The 26,765-nt window shown below is 40.0% G+C and overlaps 1 protein-coding gene across 1 annotated transcript in view; it reads right to left on the bottom strand.

The window, feature by feature from the left end:
- GCC2 (GRIP and coiled-coil domain containing 2) overlaps positions 1-26,765 on the bottom strand; it is a 1,443,709-nt gene that overhangs the window by 1,377,124 nt on the left and 39,820 nt on the right. Inside the window, exon 2 of the mRNA XM_044070984.1 lies at positions 21,678-21,737. Within this exon, the coding sequence (XP_043926919.1) occupies positions 21,678-21,737 (60 nt within the window). The remainder of the gene's footprint in view (positions 1-21,677; positions 21,738-26,765) is intronic.

Below are 26,765 nucleotides of genomic sequence, written 5' to 3'. Positions count from 1 at the left end.
AGCTGTAGATTAAGCAATAAGTAATGCAGGGAACTGAAAACGTGACCCAGAAACAAAGACCCTCCATGGCAATACTCAGATTTGCTCTGAGTTACTGCACAATGGTACCTCCTACACTGAGCCAACAGATATTGCCAACATACTGGCAGACAGATTCAGTGCTAACTTTACCCCTCTCCCCCCCTCCAAAGGTCCAATCACAACACCAGAAGAATGTCAGGCACCCAGCATTACTGCAGCACAGGTTAAAGCTGCATTGTCCAAGGCCAAGAATACAGCTTCCATGGGACCTGATAATATCCCTGGCTGTGTTCTACATGAACTACGAAGTGAACTGGCACCACATCTATGTGCCCTGTTCAGTCACAGCCTTACCTCAGGCTTTGTCCCTACCAAATGGCGCACTGCTACAGTAATCCCTCTCCATAAACAGGAAGCAACTATAGATCCTGGGAATTATCACCCCATTAGCCTGACAAGTCTGATATGTAAAGCTATGGAGCGCATCATCATGGACCTGATTAACAAAGATGTAGGAAATCTCCAAACTCTAGACCCCACGCAATTTAGCTTTGTGAAAGGGAGATCATACCTGCTCAACCTGGTTGACTTCTTCGAGTCAGTCACCAGGGCTGTGGATGAAGGTAAGGCAGTGCATACAGCCTACCTTGATCGGGCCAAGGCCTTTGATACTATTCCTCACTCGGGAATTATTGATAAACTCACAAAACTAGGCATCAACCCCTCTATCACTATGTGGGTTTCAAATTGGTTCACAGATGGAACACACAGTGTGAAAGTAGCAGACTCAAACTCAGACTGCCGATCAGTCACGAGTGGAGGGCCACATGGATCGGTCCTGTGTCCTCTCCTGTTCGGCATCTACTTCTCAGAAGTCCAAGCCAACACAAAGGGACTCTGGCTGACCAGATTCGCAGACGACTGTAACCTGGGAGCCATTAACGCCCCAAGTGATGCAGACATCTTACAGAAAGGCCTCACTGAGACCAATGACTGTTGTTGAAACCATGGTCTTAAGCTTAATGCCAAAAACTGTGTCGTCATCCCCTTTGATAAAAACTCAGTCTCCACTAATTATCACATCAAATGGGAGCCCACTGAACACTGAAGGCATTATAAAAGAGATCTGGGGATGCAGGTTGACAACAACCTCTCCTAAGACCACCACATTGCCACTGTGGTCAGAAAATACTGCTATGTGGCACATCTCATTAACAAGGGTTTTGCATCCAAGAAGAAAGAGATCATAGTCTCTCCCTTTCTCTCTCCTCTTCCCTCGTTAGACCAATCATTGAATATAATGCCCCATTTGGCATGCACCTCACTAGACACCTGCAATATCTGGAGAGGCCACAGCAGTACCTCACAAAGAGTATCCTAGGCATTAAACACATGTCCTACACAGACAGACTCAAAAGACTCCAGCTATTCTCTGTCTCATATCGCCTACTTACAGGCATTCTTTGCTTAACTTACAAAGCCAAGTCTGACCCAGCTCTGTTAGAAATGCTACATCTAAAGAAATCCCAATCCCTCCACACCACGCATTCCAGAGACCTCAACCTTGTTACCACAATCAACAGAACAGGCTGGCGGGATAGGTTCCTTACCCAGAGACTACTCATGCTCTGGAATAGACTTCCCATACATGTCAAGCAGAGCACCTTGCTGTCCCTCTTCTAGAGGGATCTTGATGAGTAGATGGTAATAGAAAGTTCACCCCGGGGATCACTCCAGTGGCTCTACTTGATAGAGGCACTGGGAACTAACGTCAGACGGCATGATGCCAGGGCACTTCTATGCGCTAGGCTTGTAAAGGCTCCAGGGCCATTAGCCTAGTACACACCTATGAACCTATGAAAACTATAGTTAAGGAAATGTGTTATTTAGCATCTTTTAGATCTAGAGTAACCAAGTAAATCATGAGTGAAATCAGAGGTAAACAGTTCTCTAAGGTCAACATATCGAACATTGGAACTTTCACAAACTTGTTTAGAAATGAATGATCTAGTACTGGTATTCAAGAGGCCTCTTTCTTTACTGCCAGAAACATTCTGGAATAAAAGCCTTTGCCCCTTTGTCCTACAAATACTGGCTCTTGGACTAGACTCCTTGGGTTTGTAAAGACTGCAGAACTGGAGGAAAATACTCGATTTGGTTTGGCAGGTGGGGTAGTCTTCCCCTAAAGGAAGGTTCTCCTGTCCTCTGCCACCTGTAACCTTTCTGTACCAATTTTAACACCCAAGAATCTGAAACAAGCTTTTGCCAAAGGGGAATGTTTAGTACCAGTTTGAGAGACAGACTTGTAGATATATTAACTGGAAGAGAAGGAACAGGATAAAGAATGTTGGTATACTAATTCTGTACTGTTCTGCCCTTTTTTCTAAAAAGGCACCCATTTCTTGTTGTCACTATCTTCTGGCCCTTTCTTTTTTGTACTTTATTTGTCAGAAGGCTGTTTTCATTTGGCTTTTTTGCATAAGAGGGGCCTAAAAGACTTTTATTAGGGTACATGAAAGATCTTAGAAACCCCGCGAATCAATTTCCTTCTTTTACCATATTGTCTGAAAACCTGGGTAACAGAAGAGCGAAACAACTCCCTTCTTGTCTAAAGCAGAATCTAAGAACTCAGACTATATCTCAATCAGCAGAAATTTGGTTATGTACCCAGGCATACCTTTCAACATTATAACAGCAGCAGTGGCTCCTTACACAGTATTCATACAGTCATGCACATTTTCTTAGATAAAAAAATACAAAAGCCTGGTTGAACTGGAGCTGGAAGAAACTGCAATCCACAAATGGGTGTAAATATGTTACATAAATGTACCAGATTAATCACACAGAACATTCAAAACAAGTAAAATATTTTTAAAAATGTACATTAAGAACAGTAAAACAGGCGAAAGAAGGGCAAATGCTCTGAAGGCTAAACACATTAATGTTAAAGTAAAAAAATAGCACCAGAGCACTCTAAGGTGACCGGAACACATGCAGGATCCAAGTACAATGTTACATCGAAGTCCAACCACAAAGTGTGCAAACCAAAGTTTTAGTCGTACATAAAATAATTCAGGTTAGCGCTTTCACCCCCCACGGGCTTCTTCAGACCTATTACACTTCATACCAGATACTGCCTATATTTAAACTAAATCCTTTGTGACATCATTAATTACTATTGTTAATTATTAATTAAAATAATATCAAATTAACCTGGAGAAATCCATATAAAGTCAAGGTATGTATGTTCAAACAAGAAGCAACTTCTAATAAACTAACTAAAAAATTTTTATCTAACAACTAGCCTTCTATTTTTTAGGGTCTGGGTCTCTGATCTGCCCTTAACATAATAATCCATCTAGCCTCTATTCTTTCTGTATAGTTTCTGATGTCCCCACCCCTAAAATTGTAGTTCCATACTAGTTCCCTTGAGTATACCCCCACATCTTCTTTAAAGTGTGTGGCTGCATATTGGTTGGTGCTTCCTTGTGCTTCAAATTTGTCTTTTGAAACTCCTGGTCGAACGATCTTTTCCTTCCTGGATGGAAGGGTAGTGGAAAACTTGGTTGAACCAAACCCTTAGGCCCTGAACTGATTTTCCTTCTAACCACGGGATTAGAAATAACAGTATTCGATGTATCCTGTGTGTTATTCTGCCCAAACACCTCCATGGGTGTAGAGTACGTAGAGTGTACCGTTTCTGTATTCTTAGGCGATAAAAAAGCCCCTTCATTTTGTGAATTAACTGTGGCCTCACTGGTGTTACCAACAATGGCAACACAGGGTTCTAAGGTATTTACTGAGAGAATCCCAGCTTCAACGTCAGTACTGGAATGCACTTCCCTCACAACATTGATGGAATGCTGCCCTAGCGCAACCTCATTAGTGGAACCCTCTTGTAGTACAAGTCTATTGGCTGTGCCCTCGCATTGTACCTGAGCCAATTTCCATTTATCTGGAACATGAATTGAGGAGAGCTTTGCTTGACTCTCCACATGTATTAAAGGACACTGAGCATTTTCTTAGGGATTTATATAAAGTTATTCAAGAATTGAAACCTGTTGAGTTAAAAATGTTAGCAACACTTGATGTGGTCTCCTTTTTTACTAGCATACCCAAACGACCAGGGGATAGCTAGGGTTAAATCCCTTTTGATTAAACTAGGAAAGTTTACAATGGAGAAGATAGATTTTTTATGTTTACTTCTCGAGTTGGTTTTAGAACATAACCTTTTCTTGTTTGAGGATACCTGCTATTGGCAGAAAGCGGGGGTAGCCATGGGCACCAGCTGTGCCAGCACTTATGCTAATCTGGTAATGGTGGAGTGGGAACAAGAACATTTGATAGATAATCCACATATCGTATTTTATAGACGGTTTGTGGATGATCTCTTTATTGGTTGGCAAGGTGACGAGCAAAGTCTGAACATGTTTTATAACCATATTAACACTACAGAAAGCTTTCTGAAATTTACTATCAACTATTCTACCAGTAGTATCGACTACCTAGATGTGACTGTGTTTAAGTGCAACAATCAATGGAGCACAAAGTTACACAGGAAGCCATGTTATTGTCCGGCTTATTTGCAGAGTAAGAGCATGCATGCACCTCATGTCTTTTCAAATATTATCGAGGGAGAGGCAATGAGGTTGTCCCGTTTATGCTGTGAGGAGATGGATTATACTACGGAGCTGAATAGCTTAAAAGAAAGTTTCCAGAAGAGAGGATACAACGAACAAGATATAGAAAGAGCGTGCCTCAAGGTTCAACAGGAGAGGAAATGGAGAGCCAAAAACTTTATTTTTCCCCTCCACCATTGGCTGTTGATCATATAGCTAGTGATCGTGCTGGGGCAGGTTTGGTGTCCATGGTTATACCCTATGCTGCAAATTTTGCATGGTATAAAAATTTAATAGAGAAAAACTGGCATTTCTATTAGTGGATGATAAGACAAGGGAGTTAGTGGGAAATAGACCAAAGTTTGCTTTTAAAAACATGAGAAGCCTTAAACAACAGCTCTGCTATCCTAGAGACCAGGCCACCCTGCAGATTGATCCATTTGGAGCATGCAAGTGTGGGTCTTGTGCTCAGTGTCTTTTCATAGATCAGTCTAGATTTTTTAGGCACCCAGAAACAGGATATCTTTAGGAACGGAGGGTACGAGCGGACTGTAGCACCTCCAATGTGCTATATTTAGCCCATTATGCGGTCTGCTTTAGTTATTATGTAGGTAAGACCAATAGGAGGCTTAGGGAATGTATACGTGACCATGTATACTGTACCAGAAAAAGCTTGGATTATAGTGCCTTGGCCAAACACACTATGGCCAAGGGTGATGAGCATACCTTTGTTTTTCAAGTTTTGCACATACAAAGTTTAGACGTTAGACAAGGGGACTTTGTTAATAGGACGGAATGCGCCAAGATAGAATGGATATTGAGACTGGGAGTTCATAGGGGACTGGGTCTTAATGACTCCATGCCCTTGAAACTGATACTCAAAACTCGCCCCCTTAGGTAATGCCCTTGAATGCACTTTTTACACATGTTCGCATTGCACTATGTTTCTTTTATATAATGTATATTTTGTGCTTTATACAAGTAATGTTATTTGTATATATTTTTATACATTTATTTGGTTAGGCACATTTTATGAGTAAAGACTAACTGATTTGTTACATGGGGGGAGGGCCCTTTCTCTGAACAATGCATTTTGATTGGTGTGTTTGTAATAGGACTCATTTAAAATTTGACCAGTAATTTTATTCAGTTGTCTGATGAAGCAATCCTTAGTTGTATTGTGAAAGCGCTTACCATTAAACTTTACTTGTGTGATTTTACTACACTGGACTAGCATATTTGTTTTCGCATTGGATATATGATTTGATCTACATTGGTACCTTCAGTTTTTGGTTTCTGTTGATTTTAAAAAATGTATTAACTACCTGAACCAATGTAAAACAAGTAAAATATTTAAAAAATGTATTAACTACCTGAAACTTATGCTTAAACAAATGTTTAAATTGAAATATAAAACTATGTACATAGGTTTATTCATTTGTATCCATAGATACTTTGGTATTTAAGTACGCATTTCACATTAATCATTTCATGGAGTCCTGGATAAATATCTGCTCCAAGTACAATCTAGCCAAAACAATTCACATACTTCAAATACTCGTTTGCAAAACCAAATCAGTTAACTTGTTCAAGCACATAAAAATGATATTTTCTAAACCCAGTACAATTCAAACTGTGTCTTTCTAAAGAATTTAAGCCAGCCTTTCTAATAGCATTATGTTCATGAATTCTCATTCTTAATTTCCTATAGCTTTTTCCCCACATAAAAATGATACAAGTACTGAATAGTGCCAAGTAAACAATGTTTTCACTTTGGCAGTTAAATCTCTTACTAGAACTGAACACTATTTAGGTTCATAGGCTGGTACTAGGCTATCGGCCCTAAGGCCTATACAAGTCTAGCCATAACAATTCCCTGGCTATTTCTTCCCACACATTTCCTAAATGTTTAAAAGTGATGCTGTTACTGTTGCTAATGAAATGACATTGCTACCGATGTATGGAAACAAATGAATAAATCTATGTACATAGTTTTATATTTCAATTTAAACATTTCTTTAAACAAAAGATTCACATAGTTAATACATAGTTTTAAAATATTTTACTTGCTTTACATTTTCTATATGGTTAATATGGTACATTTATGTAACATTGTATTTACTTGTATTTTACGAGAAGTGACTTTTTTTTTTGGCAGGGTGCTTTTTTTGACTTCATTGGTTTATTTGCCTTTTTAGTGGTAGCACAGTATATAAAGGTGTTTAACAATATTTTAATGTTCTGAGGAAGTTCCAGTGTTAAATAAAAGGAACAAAAGCGCTTAACTTTTAACACCTGTTTGTGGATTGAATGTTTCTTCAAGCTCCTTTTCAACCAGGCTTTTGTATTTGTTTCATGAGTTTAACTTGGTTCCATGTGTTTTTGTGCATTTACACTCTCTTAGATATTTGAAATTGGATCGAAAAAAGTTTGGTTCAAAATGGGGCTTTTCTGTTTAAAGATTGGAAGAAAAACTGCCTCCGTCTGTCCATAAAAGAAAACGTAAATTTCCACATATATGTATGGTAATTCAGAATTCTGAAGGATGAAGTGGAAGAAGACGACATTCTCTTACCTATACAGTCCAGCATTTTACCTCCATTATCACCAAGTAAAGGATTAGTGTTAAGAACAACCCTGTCTTCAGCATAAGACTGTAGGTGGGTCACATCCAAGGTGAGAGAAAAGGAATCTGTAAGCCTGAGGTACCTTATACAGTTTACTTGCCTTTTTTTTTTTTGGAATCAGATTGATATCAGGTTGACCACAGACAGCATTTAACACATCCTACAGGGCTGGCAGTATAGGACGGATGGGAGAGGAATGGGGTATATTCATTTGTAACATATAGTATCTCCTCATATATGGAGGGACATCTGTTTGTTCCCACAAAAATACCTCATTTAAAAGAAAATTCCACCACAGGACGGTAAGATTTAAAATTATTCTCACAATCAGAGTCGGGCTTGAAAATCTGCAGGAGAAGAAGCCCTATAAAGTCAGAATTATCACACCCTGTTTTTCCAGAAATAACTTTACAGCGGATGCTTACCTGTGATGGCTTCTATGTATGAACATTTATTCCCTGTAATGTCCGCAAGCTAAAGTAAGGAACTCATCTTTTTAACACCAAGTACTTTTTCAGAAAAACAGCATTTACTTATTTATTTTTTTTCTTAATTGGAGTCCCAGTAGAAGAGGACCAACTTGAAAGAGAGATGTCTGCCCTGTCTAATGGTCTCTTGCTCTGGTTACTCAGAGAAAGATCTCCTTAAGTGCCTTCTGGATCCGCAGAAGATGGATCTGCCATGCCCATATCAGACACTGGAACAGCCAATGATGATGTAATTGGCCCTAGGTTCACTCTGGCTGAAAGGACTACAACAGAAGAAGCTGGAGAGATGAGTGGATGAGTGGTCTGAGGAACAACTGATAGCCACTGTAGGTTTATCCACTGTTGGCAGAGGCATAGCCTGCCCCACGACAATGGCAAGGGAATTATTTTTTCCTTTCTAGGTACTGGAGAAGAACCAGCCAGACTGGCTTAAGTATCCATGCGGTAGCCAGAGAAGAGGAACCAGAAGCAATAAGCATAGCTGGAGTGAGTCAGTCAGAAGGTCAGTTGTCAACAAGTGTTCACAAGCCACACACAAACTCAGATTCCCCAGTCCCTTTATGTTAATATACAAGTAGAATACAATTTTTTGTCATTACTCTTCAAACACTCACAAACACACTGACAGAAAATAATATGGCAGGTAGGTTGTCAAAGTGAACTTAGCACTACGCTGACACATACATTCCTGCTTTTTCCTCCATAAACTTTTCTGACCCATAAAATTTGAAGTTTACACAAGCAGTACTTAATTTCTCACAAAAGTGGCTGCAAATACCTTAGTACAAACTTCTTGTTAAAAAATGTGATTAATGTCAGGAAACTTCCCAATACTGTGAAAAAAAGGGTTTCTTAAAGGGAAAATATCACTTTTAGTCAATAAATAAAACATACATCATTTTGCTTAAAAGTACAATAATTTCTGTGTGGACAGGTTCCCCAACAGGGCCCTATCTGTCAGAAATGAAACTCTTAGCCAACTGCTGCTCCTGTAAAGCCTGAGAGATGCTTCTTCCTAAGACTGCAAGAATGTATCGAAGAAATCTTCACTCTAACTGCCGATTTTCCTCTTTGTGATTAGCGAATTAGCAGTCAGAGTGAAGGTATTTGTGTGTGTGTTGGGGGAGGGAATGAGCATTTTGAAGCTGGGTGGTTGATATTGTTGTTTCCTAGGCAAGAAACAACCACTATAGCCTAAAAGCTACTGCAGAAGCAGGAATAAAACATCTACTGGGTCAATTTTCAGGGATGTGTTGCCAATGTGATAGTAACAAGTGATTTCTTGATTGATGAAGGATACTATTATACATTTCTCAACATTCAGTTTTAGTCCACGGTGTTCTTGTCATTCAGCATTAGTCCATGGTTTTGACACAAGCTACTGCTTTGGGAAAGGCCCTCTTGGAGAATCTTGGTATCCTCTGGGGAGTTTATGATGGTACCATGTTTTACAGTCATTTGAAATCTAGGTTGGTCATAAACCCTTAACAGAAGGAAATGACAAAGATGAGTGGCCCAATAACTGAACCTCTAGTGATATCTACCTCTCCAAAAGTCTTATTTGTGAGACAGCTTGCTACCAACGAGTTATTTATCTGGGATAGTTTAATCTGCAATACCAGAGTGTGGGATGATGCCAAGGACACATGCAACACTCTTTCTTCTCAAATAGAAAAGACTGCAACATTAATTGTAAATTAACTAATAGACCCATTAATAGTCACAAAAAAAGTGTCCAAAAACAGCTAACTGAACAGCCTTGTCCTGCATTACCCTTCATCCTTCCAGAAAATGAAGGTACACTTAACTAATAAAAAAATGCATGACACCCATCTTAAACAGGCTCTGGATACAAGACTACATGCCACAGTTCATGTTATACAAAAGCATTTTCCATTATGCAAAAACTTAAAGCAGAAGACAGCATTATTAAGTACCGTCAATGGAATTCACATTGCTGGTGGTTGGGGGAATTAAAAACAAAAACAAAAAATTACAGTTGTAATGATCATTATGCTAGACAGGTACATGCACAATTAAAATACCAAAAGTAAACAAGGGACCTGGAGAAAGGGGTTAACAGACTTATAAAGAAATGCAGTGGTTGAGGGAATCAAAGACAAAAGTATATGAAAGGTTTGACAGAGGGACGTGTTAGGGGTATCAGTCATATTTTTTTCCTGCATGCCATCTGACTTTACTATTTTGTACAAGGAAAATGTGAGGAGCTGCTACTTGAAAATTAGCCTGGCAGCCCCTATCATCAATGAGTACAAGGCCTTTTGTTACATTTACTAGAGCCTTCCTTTCTTAAAAAAAGCTCTCGATTCCTCCTACTGATAGTATAGGATGAATCTGAACTAGTGATGTAACAGAATTAATGCAGAGTTTTGGTTTTGCAGACAACTATATTATTTTCTAGGCAAATGTAAAAATTCAAACCAAAACTTTTTCATTGTCTAATGACAGGGTCTTAAGCCCTTGGGAGTGTACAGCATCAATTAGTGTTAACAGGGTTCAGACAACATGAAGGTACAGATTTCAAAACATGGTGAGACTAAGGACAAGGTCCTGTATACCAGGACACCTCAGTAGGTAAGCTACGTACCTCTGCCATCTTTCTAATTAATGTGGGCTTTGCTACCTAAATTGCTTCTGTTGAGCAAGTCTGTGCTTCTGCTCATGAGCCAAAAATCTAGTTGACAATTTTTTTTTTTAAACTTCATTACGGTCTGCACCTTTCTGTGTTTTTTTATATTTGACATCAGTATGTATTTCTGGAAGCCAAACAAGGAAAAGGACTTCAGGCTGCCAGAAGGAATCCAAAGGAAAGCTACCAGTAAATATATGGGATGGAAGGGAAAGAATATGCCCAGAATGGAAGAGGAGCTAGCTACAGCTCTTCTCACGTGAGACCAGAAGAGACTGAAGAATGTAATACTGCTGCAAAAGACCATGTTACGGATATGTGTGGAAACCATTCTGAACAGGACGGACAAAGTGAGTATGAGAAAGGGCAGGGAACAGGTAACAGACTGAACTGACCAACTATGACTACATCTCAAGAAAGTACTAGGTGTGAAAGAGTTTAGGTAACTTTTTTTATAACAATATCGCACACAATCCAAAAGCCACCAGAACAAAGTGACCATGGAGGCTTGGACTTTTTTGAACAAAAAAATATGCAAGTAACTGACAATATTTCTTTTGGAAATTATTTTCTTCCATCCATGAAAATATAAACTGCCTATTGGGAAAGAACAGAGGCAAATTAGAGTCATTCACAGCTGCAGTTATGTAAACTGTCACTCTGGGAAATCTGCTGTTTGGCACACCAAGTTGTTGGCTAAAAATAAAAGATCTTCCAGAGTTCAAAAAGGTCCTCCATTGTAAAAATGTATTTAGAACCGCAGCATAAGTTTTTCTTATTAAATGAATCCCAGTATTGCTTTCATACCCCATTAGCAACGGTCAATAATACCCCTTAACAGCTTGCACACAGGCCAGCTGCCCCACTTCACCCAATCCTAATTATTCAAATCTGCTTTAGTGGCTACCTTTGGCATAAAGGAAAGGTTTGCTGGCATTCAAACCTTATGAAATAACAAGTAAGGGGGCTTCTGACACATAGAAGCACACACAGGCACACAAGCATACACACAGCTGGCAATTACAAAATTATTCTTGCAGAAATTATGGATATAAGAAAAATTGTTTTCCATAACAAGTACAGCAAATATGCCCTAAAAACAGGCTCAAACAGTGGTGAAATATTTTTTTCTAGAATAATGTATAAATCCCAAGTGAGAACTACTTCTTTTTGAATGAAGATCTTAACTCAAATGTACACCTAAGACAAGCTTTGCTAATTTTAAGATAGTAAGAGAGGAACTGTAAAGCCCTTGATGGATGTTTAGAAATGGCAGCAAGGTGAACTTTAATAGAGGAACAAACTGTGGCCTGTATCAAAAATCTTTGCTTTGAAAGGTAATCTAAAATATCTGGCATGAGTGGAGAAAGGCTCTAATCCTTTAGAAGTAGCCCAAATTGAAAAACTCTTGATTATATTAGCCATATCCCACATCCCAGGATGCTATCTTCCCCAGATCTTTGTTTGTTTGCACACATGCACACACACATAGACTGTTGATATAATATTGCCAGGTGTTTCAAGATGAAACAGCTAAAACTCGAACCGTCCGTCTCTTCTGATCTCCAAGGCAGGATGAGCGGGGGGGGGGCAAGCAGCCAGCACCACCTTTCATGAAGGTACACAAACTTGTTGCTCATCAAAGGTGGTTCTATGCTCCATGAAAATTGGAAATAGCTGCCAATTGAACCTTCACCTTCTGAAGAGAAAGCCTTGGGTATCTCACGCTCTTGGGAATCTCCCCAGAACTGGGGTGAGAGAACGTGTTGGGGGGGAATTTCAGGTTGGGGCAACAAGGGAGTTCCCCATCTTCTGAAAATCTGAAGGGGAGTAAAATGCGTTCCAGAGACCACTCGCCGTGAGAGAATAGTTCTGCTTTCCAGTCTATGGCTATCACATCACGTCTCCCTCAGGAATGTGTTGCTACCAGAAAGCGTTTGGTTGCAATGGCCAATCCCATACTTTGTTGCTACCGCCTCTCTGCAAAGGTAGGATCTGGTCCCTCAAAGCTTGTTCAGGTACCAGACTACTCTGGCCATGTTGGGACTACTGCCATGTTGTCGGACTGAATGGCAATCATGCTGCGGGGCAGAGTAGTGCTTGTGCGCCCTCATTAGTAGTATGTTTCTAGTATGTTGATGTGGAGGGAGGTGGACCGTCCCTGGACCTGACCTTCCTGGACTGACCCCTGACCCTAATGTCCCCCCCCACCCTGTCAATGTGGCCACTGGAGTGGGTGGAGCTGGAGGTGGTGGGAAGGGAGTAGCCCCTGGTCAGCCACCAGGGAGGAAGCCTGCTTGAAGGTCCTGTTTACGCGTCTGAAGTTTCAGAATGAAGTGACTGAGAGGACCACTGGATAAGAGATCTGGACTGACAGACTGGACTGACTAATCCTCATATGTATATGTAATCTTGCCAACTAGGAGGGACCTAACCGACATGGAACCATGGAACCTAACAGCCATCCTAGCTGGGGGGGGCGTTTTTGAGAAGCAATGAACTTGAGACTGTAATGTTCCTATCACTCTCTGTAGTAGGGTGACCGCATTTGCTTTGGAGTCTATCTCTACTCCGATAAACCCATTATGCGGCTGAGATGGCATAGCAACACACTTTGCTTAAAACTTGGTGATTCATAGGGAGTTGCCTATAGGACAGATGGCTGCTAGGGTTTTGTAAGAGTAGATGGCTGGAGGTGGCAGTTAGGGTGTGGAGATCCAACCAAAAAGAATCTTTGAGTAAGTCCTAAATCGGCCTGGCCTACAAGGACTGGTTGGATGACTCCTTTAAAAACAAACAGCGCCTTGAAGATGTGTGCAGAGATCCGTTGACTGGGTGGTGGGTCGATTTTAGTGGGATGGGGGGGGTTGAGGGATGGTGTGGTGTCGGGATTGGATGATTCTCCGAAGGGGTTGTCCTGAGTGAATGATACTGAGGCCTTTAGGTGCCGAAAATGACCCCCCTGGCTCGTCCTAGGCGTCAGGGCAATCCTTCAGGGATGCTGGAAGGCTGAGGAGCCACAAAGGACTCGCGGTCTCCAGTGAGGAGGGGGGCCCAGGCCTCCGGGTCTGGGGCCAGCCTTCCTCCTTCCCCCGGGACCTCTGCCTCCTGTAGGGGGATAAGCCTGCTGCTAGAAGGAGCAAGTCTTTTTGAGTGAGACGAGATTTCATTTTCCATTAGCTTCTAGCCTTGGGCCTAAAGCCTGAAGGGGAGGAGTGCCGTGCCTCACGGCCAGTCTCAGTCGTAGTGGCTGTGGGCCTTGTTCACAGCGGTGTCCTTAGTCTTTACCAAAAACCCAAAGGACCCATCAAAGGGCGAAGGCAAAAAGGCTTGAAGAGGCTTCCGCCAAAATGAATGAAAGGCAGCCAGGCTTGTTCTTGTCAACACCTGTTCCGCTCTACTCGCCCCCTGGGGCTGCATCTCAAAATGAGCTCAATGAGCGAGTTAGATACTCTTCGATAGGGTATACAACTGAGAAACGTCTGCCTGGGCCAACTGCTCAGGTGGTAGGTTACCAGACCAGAGGGTGAAAGAAAGTTCTCAGATCCCTCTGAGAAGTCTGAAAGTGCGCGCCAGATAATTCACCTTAAGAAAAGTAAAGGCTGCTAGAAGGGTGCACTTCCGTGTGTAGGTGAGATAGGATCACATAACATCATGTCATTACCAAGATGTGGCACATGTCATTACCAAGATGTGGCACAAATGAGAGGAGATCACCCCTCTGTGCCTGGGTTTTGTGCCTGCCACAACTGTAAATGTACTGGTAACTGTGGACGAGACTCAGTGCTCATCAGTGACAGTGTCCTTTCAAAAGTAATAAGCAGTGACTCCCTCAATGAGATCAAAGAACACCAGCTCACCTTAGTGACGTCCAACGTCCAACCTTTAGCTTGTCATCAATTTCTGTCCATGGCTGCAAGCAATCTTGACAACTTCCTGGCATTCCTTGAAAAAGTCCCTATAAGTACCGGCTCAATAATCCTTGGCGACTTCAACTATCCCTTCACAGACTGGAGCACCTAGACTGCTAATGCAGAGTATTAACAATGTTTCTAGGACTGGATTAACAAGAACTACCTGAATCAATTTTTACTGAATCCCACAAGGGCCGGGGAAATTCTAGACCTGGTTCTCACAAACGCAACTCCCTTCTCCCTGGAAAGGCCATCACTAGTTAAGTCGGACCACCTTTTAGTTACCTTTACCCTCAAAACTTTTAACTACCCTGGTAACCAACGCCACACTCTTTAGAGACTTCATTAAGACAAATATATCAATTATATGACAAAATCTCTAAATACACCCACAAAAGCTCCATTGTTGACCTAGGATATGCACCCACCTACACTAAGGTTATTTATGCCCATTTAGACAAATGCATTGGTTTGGCAGTCCCTACTAGAACCAAATCTAGCACCAAAATCAAAAACAAACCACCCTGTTGATCAGTTGACATAAACTCAGACAAGCGATAGAAGCAGAGGATAACTACAAATTCTTCAGTTAAATTAAACTGTTCCTAACTTTTCCATAAAGGTACCCCTCACTCAAAACTGAAAGAAATTAACATACTAAAACAAGTTTGTGGCCAACTTTTTACCTAAAACTATCATCAGAATTCCAGTCATCCATGAATCACTCCCCTCCCACCATTATCAAAGATTATGTCTTTAGGGTACTCTCAAAGAGGAGAAATTCTTTCATGGACTCTGACAGCATACCAGGATGCCTAATAAAACAGTGTCAAACATGCACTCTTATCCTCTCCTTCAACTGTTTAATCTAAGCCTGTATACAGGTTATCTCCCCAAATCCTGGTTCACTCAGGTAATGATGCCTCTGCACAATGGTGGACCCACCACAGATCACAGAAAATACAGACCCCCATCAGCCTTATGAGTCTAACTGCTAAAGGCAAGAAGCATATCATTAATTACCTTATAAATCACATAAAAAATCTGATTAGGCTCAACGAACAGCAATTCTGCGGGTTTATTTTCTTCAAATCTTTTGGGTTTCTAATACCATGCTGGGAATAGACCACATTCCTATGTCCTTAAGGGTATAATTAAAGTTTTTGAAATTAGTATTATTTCAGTCTTTGACGTTAGTCCAAAGTGCTCTTCACAGCACCCACAATGTGCTCAGAAGTGACTCCTTCTGCAATTCATATGGAGTTACATGTATTGGTGGCATATCTAAATAGGACTATAGATTCTTTTTTTATTAGACACATTGCTCCTACTACTATTGGAACTGTCTGGTATCTTTCTTCCACATCGCTCTTTTCCACCTGCAAATCCTGATATTTCATGACTTTGTGTCACTCTGTATGTGAGACACTAATTGCTAGGTGTAGTAATTTCAATGATCAAGGTTACTTTTGTCTTTTTTCATGGACTACTATATCTAGTATTCTCACATATTTGAATTGTTGGTAATAGGTGATCCCCTGTGATATCACTTCATAATTTTCTATAATGCTTTGCAGTTCAAGTTCCCAATGCTTCTCATCTAATTCTACGTTGTAGTGTTCACACAATCCCCAATGCAATAATCTTGCCACATTACTGTGTCTTTCTTTGTACGGCCCTCTGCCATGAGTACACCCAGCAACGAGGTATGCAACTGTTCCCAATTTTTTTTAAAGAACCTATACGGCCTTTTTCTCCCACGTATTCAATAAGACTTTGTAAACCAACATGTATGTAGTCCACTGTCCTGCGCTGCCTTTATTAACCTTTCATCTTTTGATTTCAGCTCACCTTTCCTTAACTATTCCAGCACCAAATCCTGATCAACATGAGACTGCTCCAGGAGATCTCTATACTTGCCACTATATTTATGGCTTTTCCATATTTCTTTCCTTCTCATCAGTTTCTTCTCCTTATATTTTTTCTTTTTTCTTGACATATTCAGTTGCCGTCTGATTTTTGTTTATTTCTGCTTTACTTTCCATTCTGGCTTGCCACCTGAATGCTTCTGTTAAACTAAGTAGAGAGTTTATCTTAAACTCCCCCTGAGCTTGGCCTAACCCCACTGTAGGAATGTTTCAGTACCTCCAGGATTCTACACTCTCATTGTTTTCCAATCCTGGCACGATGGTCATGCCTTATAAATCTTGTATATTTGTTTGACAAGATCATGAAGGCAGTGGACAATGGGCACACTGTCCACGCTTCCTATCTTGATTTGGGCAAGGGTTTTGACACCATGCCATGTGATGGAAATGTGAATAAGCTTATATCATTAAACATTGATCCTCATGTGATAAGATGGGTAGCAAACTAACTCAAGGACAAAATGCACATTGTCAAAGTTGATGAAACCTCATTAGTCCAAAAAAGTGTGACCAGTGGATCTGTGTTGCACCCACTCCTGTTTGGCATTTATTATTCTGACCTCAAAACCGATAACACTGATCTCTTGTTAACACAAGATAACAACTGGTATACCAAAAACAGGTATACACTAAAATACCAAAAACAGGTATACACTAAAATGTCAAGAAATTCAGGATCATCCTTTTCAGGGAGCAGCATATTGCTTCAGGCTAATGCATTAATAACACCTCACTATCAAGCAAGTCACTGATTAGAGATCTGGGTTGACAACTCCTTTTCCTTTGATCACCATACAGCAAATTTACTTGGGAAATTCTTATATATTGTGCACTTACACTCAGGAGTGGTCAGAGCCATCATAGAATATAACACACAGTTTGGCATGTATCTTACTAGACTCAGCAAAAAAACATGAAAAACCTCAGAAATTATTAACAAAATGATCTCTGGCTTCAAAAATCTTACTACCAAGACAGACTGGAATCCCTGTCCCTGTACTCAGTGTCATATGGGCTCTTGAGCGAGATCTGTGCCTTGCTTACACTGCCCTCAAGGATCCTGTATCCTTGACTTCTTTTTTTCCTCAGTTAGTCAAATGGAGCATCCAACAGTGGGCCAAGAGATCTCATCCTACATCAAGAAATAAAAATAGATGGTGGAATAGGTTCATCACTCAGCACCTCCTACAGGTCAAGGAATAAGATGTCATGCCATCTTTCAAAAAAAACTTTGACAACTAGATGGGGACTTTTAAATTTACTCTGGGACTTGTAGGTCGTAGCCTCCTTGGAAGGGATGGTAGAGGCTGGGAGTGGTTATTGGCAAGGCAGGTACAACCTCTGCTGAATTTGCCCTGTACATCCTATGATTTGCTGTCCATTTGCTTTTGTCTGTTCTTCTATTATTGGGTCACTAGGAACAGGCGAGAATCAGATAACCCTGGAAGGTTATATTACATCCTTGGTCATTAATGGGACTCTATTAGTCATAGGGAATGAAGGTCCAGGTGAAACTTGTCAGAGAAGTCAAGAGAGTAATGAAGGGACTCAGATGTACAGGCTTCCCTGGAATATGAGGCCATTAGAGAGGGAGCTCCACTTGTTGGGGGAACACTGAAGCTATGAGAAGAACTCTGGACTTGTTCTGGTTGGTCTCCTTAATGAATTTTGATACAAGAGAAAATGGGAGTAAGTCTTAAATGCTCAATTTCAGCCTCCATACAGGTTTTGTACCAAATGAATGGAGAACAGCTACAATCATTCCAATGACTAAGGAAGGATCTTCCACAGACCCAGGCAATTACAGAACCAAACGTCTGACCAGCGTCATATGCAAAGCCATGGAAAGATTTATTATTATGGAACTAATCAATCAGATTATAGAGCCTCATAACACTGGACCAGTCTCAGTTTGGATTAGTCAAGGGCAGGTCATGCTTACTCAACCTCATGGATTATTTTTGAAAAGGTCACCAAAGCAATGGATGAAAGCAAAACAGTACACACCACACCTTGACCTGGCCAAAGCTTCTGACACAACTCCCCACCTCAGGCATAGTAGAAAAGCTAAATAAACTGTGAATAAACCCACACATCACCTGCTGGATTGCCAACTAGCTCACAGATAGGACACAGGAAACCAAAATAGGAAAAAGTTGCCTCAGTAAAGAGATCTGTCATCAGTGGTGCTCCGCCAGGGTTCTGTGTTTGTTGCTCTCCTATTTGGCATCTACTTTTCTGAAGTAAAAGCCAATACCAAAGGGCTCCAGCTGAGTACACCTGCAGATATTTGCAAGCTGGGAGCAGACACTGAATCCCCAAATGACTCAAGCCATCCAGCAGGAAGTTTTGTCACAAATACCTGGTACCAAAATCATGGACTGAAACTAAATGCCAAGAAAAGCATTACTGTATCATTTGGGAAGTCATCTATGTCCCCAACAGCTGATCCAGCTGTCATGGATTTGGAAACTTATGTAGACACTGACCTAACTTTTGACCAACATGTGGCCATTGTTTTAAGAAAGTCCTATTATACTGCACAGCTTACAAACAAAGGATTTGTGTCTAGATCTAGGAGTGTCACTGCCTCCCTTTCTCAGTCATCATTACACCAGTCATTGGATACAATGTCCCCTATGGTATGCAACTGTTCAGACACATGCAACAACTGGAATCCCCCCAAGTATACCTTACTAAAAGGATACAAGGCTTAAACATGTCCTACATGGACCAAATCAAAAGCCACGTCACTATACTCTACATCCTACAGACTGTTAAGAGTTGACCTGTGTCTGGCATACAAGGCATGATCAGACCCATTACTGATGGATTTATTGTACATCAGCAAGTCAAATGGCATCAGAAATACTCAAGTCTAGGGATCAAACCTCTTCTGCATTAACAGACCAGTTTAAAGGGACAGGTACATCTCTCAGAGAGTTCCCATCCATATTAAACAAAGTTCATCCCAGTCCATATTAAAGTACAACTTGGATCTATGGATGGGAAACAGAAAATTAACCCCAAGATTGCCTCCTGTGCTAATGGTCAACTCCAAAATACCTTATCCCATTCACGTGTCCCCTCAAATTATCTGTGGTATGGTCCCAGTTATTCTCATTAAGAGTAATATATAATTAATTATTGATCATAGGATGGATAAGGCCAGTCTCTAACCAAATGGGATAGGTTAATTTGAGCACAGAAAGGGAAACCAGCTAGGCTTAAAATGGCCTGCAATGGCAGCTGGCTGAGTACTTGTGTATGAAGATAAGAACCTATAAAAACAGCAACCCTTTGCTCGTCCCTTGGAATGGGGAGCAGGAAGTATCAGTTGCTGTATTTGGCAATAATGGAGGATATAAATTGGCCACAGCAAGGCTTCTTCAGTGACCAAACATTACAAACAAGCTGAAGGAATCAGTAAGCACTGACTGCACCAGTCCACTAGTGAAGTACCTTCTGCAGGAATAGGGTGGCTATCAGAAAGTGAACATAGCCAGCTCCCACATCATCACAGCTTCTTAACAGTGGGATGCAAATGAGCTTCTCCTTGCTTGTTTACATACCATACCACAGCCGTGCAATCAGTGTTAATGGCAACTGTACCATGGGGAAGGGAATCCTGAAAGGTCTGCAAAGTGATGAGGATAATCCTCATTTCCAAAATGTTGACATGCAGATGGACATATGCTTGTAATTATGGACCTTGGACTGCCAGTCCCTGCCAATGTCTCTGACCTCACCTTAGGGCAGAGGCATCAGTGGCAACAGCCAGTGCTGTAAGGGGAAAGTGTAAGAGGGTTGTCCACAGTGAAGATGGGGGTGTGAAGCTACCATCTCAAGTGTGCTTCACATGCTTTTGAAATCATCACTTAAATCAGCCAAGCTGTCCATGAATTGAGACCACTACACATTTGGGCTTGTAGCAGAACCCAGATATGAAACCTTGCATGAAGAAAAAAAGAACATAATTGTTTTGGGAGAGCTACATCTGTTTGAATGCAGACCACCCATAAACACAGCAACCTCTTGAGTTTGTTGCAAGTCAATACGAGTTGTAGTAGGAAAAATCTAGATTTCTCTAATTCTGTTTTAATATTTTTCCACATTCCTTGCAAGTACTGTGATTTCATAGCAAATTAGTGAGGACTGTAGTCACAAAATGATACCAAAACTCACATTTTCAGAGATTAATTCTTTTATTTATTTACTAAAACATATTAACCGGGGAAAGTACTGCTCCCTGGAGTTGCACTCCGTATGAATGGTATGCAATACAGTCGATGTGTGCAACTACTACAGCTATTTACAGTTCTGAATTAAAGCAGTACATGCAAAGTAATAACACAAATATTGCAGGTCTAAACATTCAACCATAAGCAAGTTGGCAACTCATACTACATAACATGCGATGCAACTAAATTAACATTTGCACTGAGAAATCCAAAAATAAAAGATCAGTTGGGTACTGTTTACTAGGTTAAAGTCTCAGATACTACAATAAATATTCAGATAAAGCTTGTGCTCATGTTGCAGAGTTAAATAGCTACATCTTGCACAACAGCAGTGTTAGTTGGAAAAAGAAAAAAGTATACAATGTGCAAAACATAAGGGTGAGTTGAGGTAGCTACAGCAATAATTAAATCTTAATTAAGGTAACCTTACCAAAAATAAGAGACAAACCATTATGCACGGAGGCTGAAGGGCTTTGCCCTTCAAAAATGCCTTTCTGTAAATTCAGTCACTGTCATTTAGTTCACATTTTTATTCAGTTACAACAGGAGTTACTTGCTTTGTGTTTGCAAAGCTAACCGGTATCCAAATCACATACACTCCACTGACTAGCTAAGAAAGGATATTCCACAGTATTCAGAAAACTATAATAATTTAACAATTTAATTACTTAAGCTGAAATACTTTTAATTTATTCACTTCTTCACCAGATGCATGAACTGTCATCTCTGTCCCTTTTCAGCCAAACCCATGTTTGTGGAGGCAAGAGGAAATAGAAATATACAAAGAAATCCCACAAGAGACACAGAAACAGATGTGAAACTTCACACAGAAAGTGACCACTGGTCAGAACTGAAAGATGCAGTACAAACCACTGTAAAAATCAAGCACTATTACGCAATTTATTTTCGGAACAGACTACTGTAAAATCTCAGCACATTTACATAATTTATTGTTGCTTTGGCATACAGCAAACTGTGCCAACATACACTGAATAAATATTGTTTAAATGAAAATAATTTCCTGGGTCAGTATTAGGAACAGCAGCAGAAAACCATCACAGCAGCATTAAATGCAAAACTGCAACAGCTGCCTACATCTCACTTAAGGCAAGTAACACCCATTTACATTCACCAATGTGTCCTGCATATGCTTTTGGATCACAGAAACCTTGCTCTTATATCTGCTTACCTTAGATTTTCCTGTTCCTTGTGCTGTAGCCACTACGGCTGCATCTTGGCCAGATTCCTGCTGAACAAAAACATTAGGAAAACGTTAAACATCTGCTTACGTTTGTTCAATTTCCTCCCTCCCATCCCCACAAGAAGTCTTCAAGTGTACTTAAGAAGAAAACTTTTGAATTAATTTCTAGATCACTGTTGTACATACCTGAAAATTCAACAGCTATTCTACAGAGCTGGGTAAACCAAAAAACGTACTGGAAGATGTCCTGTAAATACATTTTAACATTGAAGTGCCAAATAAACTAGGCACAAGATAATTGTCTAGTAACCCTACTCCAATCATTAGGTCAAGATACAAACAGCACACTGTGTTTTACCCAATAACAGCTGGCTGGATTTTATGAAAAGTTGCAACAACATGAATAGAAACGTATGGCAGAAGCTGTCCCAATGTAGAAACTGCATGTATAATTCATGCAGACTGGCCACCAAACAATAACCTTGGTGTTTCATACAAAACTGGTCTTCATTTCATGATGTCAGTGTGCAAGCCAAGCCACACCCACAGAAGGGGTACTGCAGGGCTCGTTCTTTCCATAGCAACACGCTGCTTCTTGGAGTTCTATGATCACAGAAACTCTCAGGCTGTAGGGATATAAAAAAAAAAAAAAATTAAGGGTCCCTGAATACAATATATATTTTTCCAAATATCAACAATACACCCAAGAGTAGATAATAAACTATCCAGGAAGGCAGCAGGATATCCACTTCTAAAACAAACTGATACCTCTTAAATACTTTTACACACATACAACCAGCGAATGACTGGAATAAATCAATCATTCAATTAATAAGCATATAAATTCAATAAAACTTTACAAAATAGTAGTTAGGTAACAGTTAAATTAAAACCTATGTATCTAACATTACATATATAAAAAACACTTTTCAGTACATAGTGTATATAAAAAGATACATTAATGCCTAAAAATTCTCTATTTAATCTTTCTGGATTTAAGTAGAGGTTTCAGGGGAATGGCATCATTAAGTCCCGGAATCCCTGTGTGCACCCAATCTTAAAATCCATATATACACTATGTACTGAAAAGTGTGTGTAAAAGTATTTAAGAGGTATCAGTTTGTTTTAGAATGTACGCCTGAAGAAGCGGATTGTAACACCGTGAAAGCGCTTACGTCTTGTTCAATAAATCATCATATTTTATGTGTTTGGATATCCTGCTGCCTTCCTGGATAGTTTATTATCTACTCTTGGGTGTATTGTTGATTTTTACTGGGTGATTTGGTACCCTTTCTGCTATTTTTCCAAATATGCTTACTCAGCAAGCTTTAACTGCACTGGTACTGCTTTATATGATGGTCACACTTTGCCAAATGCATACTAAACTTCCAGTTACATCTATATAAAATGGTCCTAGTTGGACCTCTCAGAGCTTGTTATTACAAGTGATTTTCACAAAAATATTGTCAGAGATCTTGGATAGTATGAAAAAAAATATATCCCCAAAATCCTAGAATTTCTAGGACCATAGAGCTTTATTCAAGGCTGAAAGCCATCACTCATTTTGTGACAATCTCATCACTTGGTAAAAAATTGGCAACTGTTCCCATAACAATGGACAGTGTCATTAATCTGTGATGGGCTAAGGACCAGGACCGTACTCCATCAAGCAAGCATTTTATATTTATGATAACAGGCAATCTGTTACTCAAACTAAACTAAAAGGTATGTACTCACTACAACATTCCAGCTGTGTTGTCCGTTTTCATTCTTCCTCAACTGTTGGGTTCAGATCCAACAAATGGATCAGACTCTGCCACTTGTACCAGCTTGTGGAACATTGAAACTCTCAAGCTCCTCCCATAACCATAATGCTCTGGTCCCTCAACATTCCACAGATGTTGTTTGCTGCCCTTTAAGGTTGTACACCTCAGGAAAAGAACAACAGCATCTGGAGCTCAAATAAAGAAATTCTGGTTCCTACAGCATCTGTGAATCTTTCCAAAAGTTAGCAAGAAGGGGAATGGAGGGAGGGAAGCGGAGGAAGAATGAAAATGGACAACACAGATAAAGGTTATGGTAAATACATAACTTTTTTATCTGATGTTGTCATTTTCATTCATTCCTCAAATGCTGGGACAGAGTCCCCAGATACCTATATCCCAGGAGAACTCTAAGGAAGGATATTACAGAGCATCACCAAGCCAAAGGCAGCTCGTCCCCTAGAGACCAGATCCAGTTTGTAATGGGCAATAAAGGTATAAGGATTAGCCCAAGCAGCAGCTGCACAAATATCATCTAATGAACATCTAGATAAAAAAGTTGAAGAGGTCGTCATAAACCTGGTAGAATGAGCTTTTGTTGGTTTTGGTAAAGACAAACCCAATGTTTCACAGATAAAGGTAATACAATCAATTAACCATTTAACCACAGTCACTTCAGAGACCAATTTGCCCAATTTCAATTCTGAAAAGGAAACAAATAACTGTTCTGATTTCCTCAAATTTTTGGTTCTATGTAGATAAAACTGTAATTGTCTGTGAACATCCAAAATGTGCATCATATACTCCCCCTTTATTTTAGAAATTTGGAAAAAAAACTCTAAGGTTGATAGCCTGATTAATATCAAATTCTGACACCCTCTTAGGAAGAAAAGAGGGACTGGGACACCCTATCCTTATGAAAAATCAAATAACAGGGCTTACAAGACAGAGTCTGCAGTTCTGAAACTCTCCTAACCGAGGTAATGGCCAGTAAATATACAGTTTTTCAGGTTAAAAGATGTAGCTCACACTTAGCTGTTGGTTCAAAAGGAGACTATCAAGGACTGTAAAACAGTGCTTAAATTCCAAGGAGGAGTGGGGTCTTTTAAAGAGCGCTTAAGAAAAGTCCCCCTTAGAAAGGCATTATAAACTTTGGAGGAAGCTAAAGAAGAGTTATTTACTCATACTGTATATGAAAATGGGAAATGGCAGCTAATTGTCTTTGATGGTAGAAGAGCCTTCACTTCACCTTCACTGAAAATTGCAGCAAAAAATTCAAAACCTTTAAGAACCTCTGCTGAAAAATCGGTCTATTTCTTTTTGCTGCGCCCAAAAAACAAATCCTTTCCATTTACTTGTGTAAAGTTTTCTGGTGGAAGCTTTACGGGAAGATAAAAGAATGTGGTGGACAGGAGAGAACATCCTGGGCTGTCTAGCAATCATACCTCTCAACCTGGAAACATCAAAAATCTGGACAAAGGCCAATGAAAAGAAGGTACAACAGGCCAAAAATTGGGGTGCTGATTAATATAACATCTGCATACAAAATCATGTAACCCCCACCCACTCCAGTGGAATTGTGGGATACCAACATGAAGACTGAAGTTACTAAATAATAATAATAAATAATGGCAAGAAATAAAAAACAAAATATGACTGAGGTGTTGTGTGACCCCCAGCAGTAATTAAAATTAAGAACATGTCTGCCAGTGTCCTAAAGGGTGTGTGCAACATGAGCAAGGAATACTTCCAAACGCATGGCAGATAAAACATTTACAAGTCTCTTGCTAATGTAGTCAATGAATCTCAACATCCAAAGTGTAATCCAGTATCCAAGTACAGTAAATAACAGCACAGTTGGGTTGACTATTTGCAGAGTTTACCAGGTTAGAAGAGTAAACAAAGAGTCTTCACTGCGGTCAGTTTTATTCAAGACTTTCCTCACAGAAAAAAAATGCATGGGCTTTCTACCATGCAACCACAATATCTGGCAAGAGACACAGGTGCACTCTTGCAAGTTAATTAGCAGATAACTGAGAAAAGGTTTAGAAACAGATGCAGCAATATAAAATCTCAGTATCTCACTCTATATATACCATCCTATACTGCTATTACACCTGTGCTACTGCTGCACGGCCAATTGTAACTGGTCAAAAAGAACAAAAAATTGTGCATGGAATATGCAGCTAATTCCCAAAGTCTACAAAACTACATTAAGCTACTGATAATGACCCCATATACACGTATAAAACTACCTTAACCAAAAACAGCAATTCCGTTATTTCCCCTTGATGGACATAGCAAGTTCAGCAAAGTTCAGCAGCAGTCAAAATGCCTCTGTCCGGTTTACACACGCTAGGCGGCCTCCATATTAAACACAGATGACACCCCAAAGATATTGTTGTCAGCCACCCAAATGGAAAATATTTTAAAATGTTTAGTACTTTTTACCTGTAGTTTTTTCTTCTCAAATATAGCAGAAGGAAGTCCTAGAATTCCACCGTGAATATGTAACGGTACTACCAGACCAGAATTCTCCAAATAGAAGGACTCACAGAGCGCACCACTAGACAAGCATCCCACACTCACTTTTGGCAATAAGAGCCTCTTCGTTTGCATTCACTTCAGTTCTGCACCAAGCATGCTCTTCTTTCCTGGGCCTTAAAGAAAACCCACACTAAAACCCGTATTTAGAGAACAGTATCCCAACACTGTCTTCCCTCCCGACCTGTGTAAACTCATCTTTGACTGCAATTCAAAACAACATAGGCAAAGAGGAAAACAACTGCAGAAATACAGGTTTTATAGAACCCTGTAGGATCATACAAATAATATTCCTTTATGTGTTGTGATAGCAGACATTTGAATTTCAGACTTCGTATATCTCTCAGAAAATACATAATGCAAAACCTGTTATTCTAGCAACTATCCAAGTTTACAGGAGCAATAAACATTTAAAATCTGTCCCTATTTTTGGCTTTGTCCAGATTTCTTGCTCTGAATGATTGAGAGATATGCATCCATCCAATGCAATTATGACATCTCTGAGCAAAAACATGGCTGGTTTAAGAAAACTGCATAAAACGCAAGTGAACTTAATTTGCATTTTAACTTATTGAAGAAGACATCTACCAAACAGCATATCCCAAAAAATGGTTTGCTTACCAATACATACATGTGTCCATAACTTACAAAGCATTTTACGAACCTAACTCCCCTTTACCCCTACAAACACTCACTCAAATGGCAAATAACAGCAATAATGGGAAAATGACAATATCTGCTGGATTATTTTCTCCTTTTTTCTATTTAC

Source organism: Protopterus annectens, chromosome 5.part0 (assembly GCF_019279795.1).
Source record: "Protopterus annectens isolate FY-2018-M chromosome 5.part0, PAN1.0, whole genome shotgun sequence".
Lineage (NCBI taxonomy): Eukaryota > Metazoa > Chordata > Ceratodontiformes > Protopteridae > Protopterus > Protopterus annectens.
Note: the sequence above shows the minus strand (reverse complement) of the source record. Positions and strands in the feature narration are given on the sequence as shown.